General features: G+C 39.3%; 1 protein-coding gene across 1 annotated transcript; it reads right to left on the bottom strand.

Moving 5' to 3' along the window:
- Positions 1 to 10,523: 10,523 nt before the first annotated feature.
- LOC144231091 (small ribosomal subunit protein eS4, X isoform-like) lies at positions 10,524 to 11,313 on the bottom strand. The gene is given in 2 exon segments (XM_077763493.1): positions 10,524 to 11,271; positions 11,273 to 11,313. Coding segments are annotated over 2 exon segments (789 nt in total).
- Positions 11,314 to 11,650: the final 337 nt, after the last annotated feature.

The following is an 11,650-nucleotide window of genomic DNA, read 5'->3' on the forward strand; positions in this document are numbered from 1 at the left end:
TCAATTATTCTAATTAAGAAAAATCAGTCTAACTAGTCCTTACATGGACTGTCAATTTCCAAAGAATTTAAATACAATAAAATATAATAAATTTTAAAAATACATTGTGTAGCTATCTTTTCAAAATCCAGAGAGATTTCAAGACTGCATGTAGAGCATACCCAGCCCCTGGAACATACTAAGTTCTCAACTTTAACTGGAATAAGTTCTATCTTATAATACAAATTGTGAAGTTCAGACATGTTAGTAAACAAAACGGTGTGGATAAAGAAGCCATTGTATTTAACCAGCTTTGAAATGTGATTTTGATAACATCTGAAAATCAGATTGGGTGCAGAAAACAAAAAACAAACCTTCTACATGGAAGCAAAATGCTAGGAGTAAGTGACTAAGTAAGATCTACTTTTAAAGAGCTTCATCCAATAACAATGTATTAACATGAATCTCTCAGGACATAGAAGACACTGAGGTAGAAACTCTGGAGGAGTAACAAGATATAATATCTGTATTCTACCCTAAAAAGTCTTGACTGATAAGCTATTTACGGAAAAATAGTAAACTAACAGTATAAGGCAAACCATTAAAGCAAAATTACAGAAACAACTATATACTCTCTACAGGTCAGAGGCAGAAGGGGTTTCTTCGTAGAGCAAAGCTCACAGACCACCGAGGAAGGTTAAGTAATTTGATCTAACTAAAACAAAGTTCTAGGATTCAGTCGGTCCTTTGTCTCATGTTCCCGTTCCCATGTCCATCCTCAAACCCAAATCTTATTCCCTCATTTAACAAACCATATTTAAGCTCCCAAGGATACCATCCAAAACTCAGTGGATAACAGAGTAAATGAAGTAATGTGAGACTAAATTTCCAGGGCTTGTGTCACAAATTTGAGAATAAAATTTATCAGGTAGTGCTCCTAGGTATAGAGGAAAGAAGAGTCTGTACTGGATAGAGAGAAAATTGGGGCAGTGGTGCATTCACATCAAGCCCTCAGCCGAGTCCACCAGAAATTTCCAAATTTAGCTGGGACAACTTAAGAGTTGTTTATAGTTGGGTCAATAGGCCCAGGCTGTCGCTTCCCTAAGTCAACAAATTAGTGAGGCAAGCGGCCTTGGGAAAGGATTTAGACACTGGGCAAAGTTGGCTCTCTTTGAGACAATCCTGAAAAAGGGCAGACAGCTCCCCACAGCTCCAGGAATAAATCTTTCAGGGCTGGAGGGGAATCAGAGTCACACGCACCAACATCCACACAGCTTACACAGTTTTTTCCATTTAAGTTTTGCAAAGTCAAAGTTGTCTTCACTCATTTTATGTATATATACAATACATTGACGTCCCCCAATTAGTATTATAATTACCAATTCTTAGTATTATAAGTACCAAAAAGATACTATAGCTTTGTAGATGACTATGATATTGTGACATATATACTAAGAAATATATATATTTGGTCTTTGTCCCATTTCCGGCACAGAGCTCCTAAAACACTTGGAATATCCTAAGAGAGGAGAGCAAACAACAAGTCTTTTGTTATGTTAATGTTGTTATTTTTGGCTCTTTTTTTTCTTCCCCAAAATTACGCTTATTAACATTTGTCATTTATATAGATTTTTTTGTTTTATTTTTTAATTTATTCTTTAAATTTAAATCCAATTAATATATAGTTTAATAGTAATTTCAGGAATATAATTTAGCAAATCATCACTTACATATAACACCCAGTGTTCATCCCAACAAGTGTCTCCTTAATGCCCATCATTCTTCTGAAGGGGAAGGGGAGGGGTCAGTAAGGGTCATGCTGGTGACACTTCCAGGTTGGTGCTGGGAGAGTGGTGCTTCTGGAGAGGGCATGGAAGCTCTGTGCCCTTTCCCCCAGACTTGCCCTTCGCACCTCTTCCCTCTAGCTCTCCCTGAGTTATATCTGTTTATAATAAAACAGTGATCTAGTAAATAAAATTTTTCTCTGAATTCTGTGAGCTGCTCTAGCAAATGAACCCAAAGAGGAGGTGATGGGAACTTTGATTTATAGTCGTACAGGTAACAACCTGGGCTTATGACTGGCTTTTGAAGTGGGGGTGGGGAAGGGTATTTGTTGTCTTGTAGGAATGAACCCTTAACCTGTGGAACCTGAGGTTATGTCTCCATAGATAGTGTCAGAATTGAGTTTGACAGCAACCAGAGTTGACACCCTGCTGATGTCCAAGAATTGCTTGTTGGTGGTATAGGAAACACTCCCTCCACAGGTAGAAATTGGGTCTAGGGACTCAAGGAATGATAAAGCTTCAAAGCAGTTTGGGTTACATTGTTCAGGCCTCCTTTTTCAAGTAGAATAGCTCTCCTTTCTCTCTTGCCCAGCTGTTGCCAAGTAATTTACAACTTGAGAAAGGATAATGAAGGTATAAACAATGCACAGATGTCTCTCTGATTTCCTTTATTGTGTTTCCTCTGGGAGGTATTAGGGAAATCATTCCTTGACTTTGCCAGGGTTTGTTGAGGATGTTGATCATAATGGAAATGAATACAGGCATGCAAACAAAGAACAGCCCTCTTCTTCTCATTTGAAAATGTGACTGGAGGTTCTAGGTCAAGATGCCAATACCATTGGAAGTTGAACTTATGGAAAATTGTTTCACAGAGAATTTAACTATGATACATAAGCAATGATTTGTATCACAGAACTTGCATAAGTATGATGGAAGCTGGTGAATTACTCACTTAATAACTTTATTCATTCACCAACAAATTTCTTAGTGAGCCCACTAAGAACTTCAGAGATACAGTAGTAAATACAATAAATACAGCTACAACTTTTAATGAGGACAGCAGAATAATGGGGGTAAATAAACATTTTGACCAAGAAAATACAGTAAAATCCAAGATGTCCCAGGAGTATAAATGGGCCTTCTTATCTAAACTAAGAAATCATTATAGATCTCCAAAAGGAAGTGACCTTTTAGCTGAAACCCGAAAAAATGAGCTGGGTGTAGACTTTGAAAGGGGTCAGAGAGAAGTGTTTTAAATGAAGGGAGCAGCTTGGTCCCAAGGAAAAAGAATGGCACAATTTAGAAAATAACCAAAAGAAAATTGGACGTTCAAGGAAAACAGTCAGGGGAAGGAGCTGGAGGTCAAGGAGGAGAGAGGAACTAAATTATGAAGGACACCATTAATCCATGTTAAAGGGCCTGGGTTTTATCGTGCAATGGACATAAGGAAGCCAATGAAAGATTTAAAGCAGAGACAATGTATAACCAGAATTCAATTTTATAAAAATGACTTTGATGGCAGCATCACAAGTAGATTGGGGAGAACATGACTGTGGGTAGAAACCAGAAAGAAGTAAAAAAATAAAATAAAATTGCACTTTATCAGGATATTGGAGATGTAGATGGAGAGAAATGACTAGATTTAAGAGATAACTGGCAATCAGAATTGTGAGGTTTAATGATTGATTGGATGACGTGAGGAAGTGTAGAGAGTCAGAGAGCACTCCTAAGCCTCTCACTTGGGCAATTTGGTGGAGATTAGTGCCATTTACTGTGTCAAGGAAGGCTGGAAGGAGAAATGATGGAGGTGGCAAGTTCACATTTGCACGCTTGAGCTTACGGTATCTTTGAGACATTGATGGGTAGAGTTTCAGTAGCAATTTGACTGTGCTTTGGGGGCTCCCGGAGCTAGAGACATCCATGAAAGCCATGCAATAGAGTGATATTGTCCAGGGGAAGTTTGGAGACCAGAAAGAGTAACAGAACGGCACCATGAGTCAATGTTCTAGGACTGGGTAAAGAACAGAATCACAAATGCATCTGAGAAAGAATAGGCAAAGAAGTAGGAAAAAGGGAGATTTTGTCTGGCAGAGATTGTTACCTGAGCACCCATCTGCCTCCTCTCCTTTCTAGATTGTTCCCTGGCCTCCCAGGAGCTCTGTGTTGCCATTTGGAGCTCAAACTAATGGAAGGGGAACAAAAGCTGAGGAAAGCCACTTTCCAAGCTGACGCATAAAAATCTCCCACAATGATCTGTCACTTCTCCATGTTGGGACTCAATGTCAACCCCAAGGCGAAATCAGAAACCTTCCTCATCCCTTAGGAGAAAATACTATCGGATTTTACATGAGTGAGAAGGAAACTTCTTTTATGTTAAGCCACCCAGATTTGGGTGTTTACTGTAGCAGAAGCATTACCTTCACTCACGCCATGTGGAATCACAGAAGCCCAGGGACTAGACTACTTCAAAAAGGAAGGAGGAGTTAGCAATGTCAAATGACTGCTGAAAAGTTAAGCAAATTAAGCACTAAGAAGTCTCTTAGATTTCACAACACATTGGTCCCAAGTGACCTGCATGTATCAGTATTTGCAACTGAAGAGTTTTAGGAAAAATGTAAACATATCTATGATCTTAATGACAGTGTTGTTTTAAGGCAGTTTCTACACTCACAAATCAATTCGACTGTCTTGACAAACCCTGTGTATAGGTGTTTCAAATGTCATTTTTCACACTTCTGAGATTGGCTACACAATTGAATTTTGATTTACTGACTTGGCCCTCGGTTTTCAATTGACTGAGTGGATTACTTAATTCTCTTGACTCATTTTGGATGAAGAAACAAAGCCTGTCCACAAAGTGTCAGAGAAAAACTTGGGATCTATAATAATCAATTAATCAACCAATGGCTGTTTTGCTTGGCTGAAACAATTACACCTATTATGTATGCTCTGAATTTTCTAACTCAGTGATTTGAAACTATTTTATGCATACTAAACATTAGTGTGTAAAAGATGTAAGGTGCTTATTAAAATGTAAATGCTTAGAACTCTATATATAAATATTCTATTTCAGTAAATAGATCTTGAGACCAAGAATTCACATTTTTTTAACAAGCACTTCAGGTAATTCTGATAAGTATGGTCCCTAGCTCATACTTTGCCAAACACTGATTTGCATCTACAAGGATACTTTAAAATCCAAATTTGTTCTCAAAAGAGGACCTGTAACTAAGCCTCAGGTACCTGGCACTGGAAAGAAAATTTGGAGAAAAAAAATCAGAGAGCATTTTTGTTACAAAGAATGAAAAGGAGAATTTTAAAGGGCCATGTCACATTTTTCTTTCTTTATAAATTTACAGATATTATGTTCTTCATGTTTTATCCATCCTCTTCTTGTTGTGAATTGCAGATAAAATGGTAATTCACTGATGAAATTTTCTCCTATCAGAGCTTCAGAGTACAATTAGCAGATGAGGCAGCAGGTTCCTGGAGCACTTTGTTGTGTTATGAACTCATTATGAAAACGAGAAGGATTTTTACTAATCTTCAGATGCTCAGAAAAGCAGCTGGGGATCATATCACCTGTTACATTCTGCTGGTGACTGGATCCCGTGCCTTAGGCAACTTACACAATGTCTGTTTACCATTAAAATTTCATTTTCTCCCATTAAATCAATTTCTGAAAGAATTTCTCTATCAGCAGCAGTTCCATATGTAGAAAAGTAAGCAACTGAACCTTTTAAAAGTTTGTGTACAAGAGGTTTATGGGGTCTCCATTTTCCGTGTCTAGCCTGATTTTGTGCCTGTTTTTCCTCTGATCTCAGAGGAAGGAAGGAGTGAAGGAGGAGAAGAGGGAAAGAGAAAAGGAGGGAAGGAAGGAAGGAAGGAAGGAAGGAAGGAAGGAAGGAAGGAAGGAAGGGGAAAGGAATGAAGGAGGGAAGGAAGGAAAAGGAAGGAAAGGAAGGGAGGGAAGGAGGGAGGAAGATGGGAAGCTTCAATTAATCAACTCCTGCCAGAATAGCCAAAGCCGTAACTATAGGTCCATTGCACACAGCATTGCATTGCTTCATATGGAATATCTACCGACAACTTGAAAAAGGCTTGAAAAGAGTAATGTGAACCTCAGTGAGTTAAAGGGAAAATTGGTTATGTTCATTAACATATGTGGCAAAGCTTGAAAGCCAGTTCTCATCAAGTAAGGTTCTATGCTACCTGTATATAATAACCTCATTCTAACAGAATCTCATTTCCAAGCTTTTTTACTCACCTTTTGAGATAGCTCTCCCACTGGTATAACTTAAAGAACAGGACTTCTCACTCCTGCCCCATCCAGATGCAGAGCCACTTAAAACCCTCGTTATTATGCTCTCCATTTATTCTCTCTGGTTCTTGGTTTCCTCATTTGTAAAGACGGGATAGTAATAAAACGAACCTCATTAAGTTGCCGGAATTAAATGAGATAATACATGTAAAATGTTGAGAAAACCTCTGGTATTTTGTAAGTCTTCCACAAGTGTTGTTCATGAAGAATACTAGCACGGGTGTTTCAGCCATTCTACTGCACTTATGCTTTCTTCACTTTTTGCAAAATCACACACTAAACATAACAGTGCTCGTTGGAAGAAAATAGTGTTAGGAGCAGATCCTCAAAAGCCATGGTACTTTTTAATAAGGGCACTAACAAAAATGATAAGAATCCTGAAGATACAAAGATTGAGTTAAATCTCCACTAGGCTTTGCCCCCCAGATCTGTCAGTCTGCCCTTTGATGTCTCAAACCCTGGGACTCAAACTTCCCATGTGGAGATACAGGTCTTTAACAACAGCTACTTTGATAAAGGATAGTTACATCCAAAATAAAACTATGACTCAGAAGTGTGTTCTTTTGTTGTTGTTATTATCTTGTTTTAACACAGGAAAATCTCTTCCCAGGTTCTTAATCTGCACTTTCAGTTTCTTCAGGTGGTTTCACCTAGTGCACAATATAGCAAGGATTACAGGCCATTAAGCCCGCCACTTTCTTGAACCAAAGGAAGATATTCAGAGACTTTGAAGCGTTTTTTTCCCCCCAAACTCTTCAAATATTAAAGTTTTGTTTTATTTAACTGTGGAAAAGCTTACACGGTTGATTGCTTTGGACAATGAACACACTGAGAAAAACCACGTTTGGTCCAATTTGTTTTCTGTGTTATGCTGATATCACTCCCCTAATTACCAATTGCATAGGAGTTGATTTGCATTTAAAAACACATGTTGTAGCAGAACAGACTGTAGGTGTGATTTTTAAAAATCCAGAGGATTTGATAATTGTGCTATGATAAACAGAACCTTAGCAATCTAACTCCCCACCATTCTTTTCCAAAAGTGACTTGAGCCCAATTATTAAGGGCTAAAAAAAGCTGATTTGTGTTCGAAGTTTGGAATAGTGTGAGCGTTGGTGCACCCTGGTGGTAAGCAAAGACGGTCAGACTTGTTGTATTTGGCTAATACATTAACCAGAGAAAGCAGCTCTACTGTTTAAACTCCTTTTATATCTCAGCCAGTAATAAACAAACAAATAAAACTCAGCTCTGAGCTTTCTCACAGGACATTCTTTTTTTGGTGTTTTTTCCCCTTCCATTGGTCATTACTTATTGCCTATATTTTTTTCTTTTCTCATTTCTCCTTCAAGACAGGTGGAAAGGAAGTCTACCATTGTTCTAACAGCAGGAGCTATTTTCCTGAAGGATTTTAGACCCTTGCTCCTCTGAGGGGGAGTAATGGGAATGTGATATCACAACAAGCAGTGACCCTCCAATGGCTTGCGGACCCTTTACAGACAACTGATGCTCCTACAGACTGCTTGGCACATTCACTCCTCCTGCTCTTCACTGGGAGATAGTATCACCAGATAAAACAGAAATCACAACTATTGTGGATAAGGCATCAACTGCTGTGCCAGCAACAAGATAATAAGCGTTGTTATGTTTTTGGGATTCGTTCTACTATCTACGAGGCATGTCTTCACACTCTAAAGATCCCAGTGGTAGAAAAATCACAATACAAAACCTAGCTCACTTTGCTCCATCTCCTCATGGCACCAGGCTATACAAGTTCGCTTAAAGGGTAAAGTTTTCTGAAATTTTGCATCCAATCTTTGAATATGTGTATAGTAATTAGACAAAGTAGGTACTTGCTGAGCTGTAGGTTGGCAAAGTCCATGGAACATTAGCAATGTCATTTGTGATCAGTAAAGAAACAGAAGGCAACAGACCTCAGAAGAATACAGTGTTGAATTCCTCCTCAAATTAGGAGAAATATGAGAAGGGTGTCCTGTTTGGGAATGTTTTGAATCCCCTCATCCTGGCAGCCATCTCCCATGGCCTCACCTGTTGATAGGAGAAGTCATCAGTTTCTATCATATTTCATTTGCCTTATTTCACACACTCTGTAGCCTCAGAGTCCTAATAAGAGTGTCTACACTCTGGCCATGCATCCTCTGAGACTGCCTTCTTTCTGAGGTCAGTGATAATTGTCAAATGCAATGGATAAAACCAGGTGCTCATGCGCTGAGCTCTACTACATTTGGCCTGATTGTCCAAACCAACTCGTTCCTCTCAGAATTGGTCTCCCCATGGCTGTCAGGGGTCTCTACCTACACCTCTCTCCCTCTCACTTCCATTCTGCCTGCCCACTCCTTCATTCCTGCCTCTCTCAGTATGACCTCTCTTTTTTTAACCCACAGACTCCGTAAAGCCTGTAGCATTGGCTGGTGCCCTGTAGAATTAACTTGCTTATGGCTCTGGCTTGCCATGGGGTCCAAGGTGACCCCATGTCTACATGACTGTTTGGTCACACTACCATATGCCAAGGCATACTCTCCAATCATATGTCTTAAGGCATATGATTCTATAAGTTAGAGAATCTGCTTGATCACAATCAAACCAAAGGATGAACTGACGTTAGGCCGGGTATACGCCTCTCGTCTAATCAGTTGTGGACGGTGGTGGGCATGCTACCCACTCAGCAGGTCTCATAGGGAGCACTGGGCGAAGGTCAGTTGCGACTTCATGGCATAAGAGCTTGTCACTCTGTGCCCCCACCCCATCTTTACCACAATCCATTACTTACCCCTGTTAGTTCCCTGCCCTCCCCTATCAATTTTTGGCTACATCTGCTGTGGAAGTTTTGCCATTTTTCTTCACTTTTTGCTACATTCTCTCTGCCTGAAATGCCCTTTACCATTTCTTTGTCTGCAAAATTTATTAACACCCAACATCACCCTCTCTGGAACTTGCAGCTACTTTGGCAGGTTCTGCTGCTCATCTCTGAGTTCCCATTTTGCTTCGTGCTTCCTTCTATTTTAGCACTTACTCTATCCATGGGCCATGTTTAGTACTAAACTTGTCTTCCCAGTAGAATTCTTGCCCCTTGAGGTACAAGTCTACCTCTTAGTCATCATAGCTTCCTCACCAGCACTTAGGGTCATGTCAGAAATGAAGTAGGGATTCAGTAAAGGTTTTTTGAAGGAATTCATACATAAGTGAATAAGGCGTTAGGAGTGAAGGTAGAAATAGTAAATCAGGGATTAATAAAAGGAAATGATAGTACTCATTCTACAAATGGGGGTCATTCTCTCAGAATGCTTTTTGCCAAACACATACACCTGTGCTAGGCAAATTTTTACTGTTTCAATTGATTTCTCTATAAAAGGTAAGGCTACATTTATGGGAAAAGAAATTAATACTATAGCTTATATATCATGGATCCTATTAAAATGAACTTCTTTGCTATAAAATAAACCATAGCTTTTCTTAATGTTGACATCCGGGGGAAATTCTTACTGTAGCAATATTTCAAATTGGCAGCACTATTGAATCTTTCTAACCTGTGTTAATCTGGGGTAAGAGTAGGAGATAAGAAAAGAGTTCCCTTTATATAAAATGTAGAATTATATAACTTTTAAACAAAGAATTCAGCTACTTATCACTGCAAATAAACAACCCTAAATTAAGTGGCCTAAAATAACAGTCTTTTATTATGTTTCCAGATTTTATTAACCACAAATTCAAGTAGGACTCAGCTGTATGATTCTTTTGCTTCATGGGTCATCCACTGTGGTCACTTTATGATATTTAGCTAGAAGCTGAGCTGTTCAGGACAGTTCAAGACAGCTTTCTGCCATGTCTGATGACTAGATAGGGATACTAGAAGCCTGAGCTCAGAAGGGCTCCTTTCTCATCTTAGTCTGAGGACCTATTCAGCACTGAAGCTGAACTTTATGTATAACAGCTCCAGGCTCCAAGACACCAAGGCAAGACACCATCGTTCCAAAGATCAGGGCCAGAACTGATGGAGTATCACTCTCTTGCTGCTCTTTTGGTCAAAACAGTATTAGGCTGGGAAAGATTCAAGAGGTGGAGAAATAGGGGTGCCTGGGTGGCTCAGTCAGTTAAGTGACTGACTCTTGATTTCAGCTCAGGTCATGATCTCATGGTATGTGAGATCAAGCCCCATGTTGGACTTTGCGCTGTCAACACAGAGCCCACTTGGGATTCTCTCTCTCCCTCTCTCTGCCTCTCCCCAGCTCATGCTCTTTCTCACTCTCAAAATAAATTTAAAACATTAAAAAATAGTGTGGTCAAATATACTTCATCCTTTGATGGCATGTGATATAGGCAAAGAAGAAATAAAGGTGGACAGCTACTACAGAAATATAACTTGATTACTTTTTTATCATGCTGTATTATCTTTAAATAAAAATGTCTTCTAATCACATCATCTAGAGACCATTTGGTTTCATTGCCAGTCTCTTGTCTCTTTCTTCAGCAATGGTGAGGCAGATACCCTTTCCAGAGGAAAGAGAATTCCGTGGTTTGTTGTCTTTGTCAATAACAAAAATGTTGGACGGCTGGATGACAAAGCTACTGCCATTGGCATCTTTCACATGAACTACATCAAAAGAACTAGGGTACCTCTCTCTGCTGATGATCATGCCAATTCTTCCTAGGTTAATACTTCCAGTCACCATACACAGATTATCAATGTCAAACTTGATGAAGTCAGTAATCTTTCCTGTCTCCTGATCAATCTGAATGGTGTCAGTCACATTGATGAAGGGATCAGAATAGTGGATGATGCAAGCATCATGGATCACTAGATGAGGAATTCCTTTTGTCCCCACAGAGACCTTTCTCCCTTTGTGCAATTTATACTTGGCTTCTTCAGGTGTAATCCAATGAACAGCACAGTGACCCTTGCTGTCGCAGATCAGATGGAAATTCTCCCCAGTTTTGTCTGTACTGACGACATCCATAAAACCAGCAGGGTAGGTTATATCAGTTCCAACCTGGCCATCAATATTAATAAAACACTGCATACAGACCTTCTTTACCTCATCTCCTGTTAGGGCATACTTAAATCTGTTCTTCAAGAAAATGATGAGAGGGAGACATTCTCTCGATTTATGGGGACCAGTAGATGGATGAGAAGCAAATACACTGGTCAGTTCATCTGACATACAATGCTGAGCCCACTACATGCTTCACATGTTTCTTGGGACAATGAGCCATGGCTGTGATGGGCACAAAAAGATAACTTTATTACTTTTTTTTTTTTNTTTGATTCATATTTAAATTGATCAATGAATAGTTATCAAATATTTATTGTGTGCCTTGTTCTCCATTTAATTTTATTTGGTCATCCTTAAAGTCCTGAAAAGGCCTGTTTTCATGGACAAGATGCCATTGCTAATGATGTCTTTTGAAAAAAAACTGTCTCAATTTGGCCTTAAAAAAGAACCAGCCCTCCCTGGGTTGGGGCTCAGAAAAAGCAGAAGCTCCCATCTCACTACTTGTGTGACTTCAGGTAGCTTAGCAGAACTTTTCAAGATTTCTGTTTCTTAATCTG

This window comes from Crocuta crocuta, unplaced genomic scaffold (genome assembly GCF_008692635.1).
Source record: "Crocuta crocuta isolate KB4526 unplaced genomic scaffold, BGI_CrCroc_1.0 scaffold4, whole genome shotgun sequence".
NCBI lineage: Eukaryota > Metazoa > Chordata > Mammalia > Carnivora > Hyaenidae > Crocuta > Crocuta crocuta.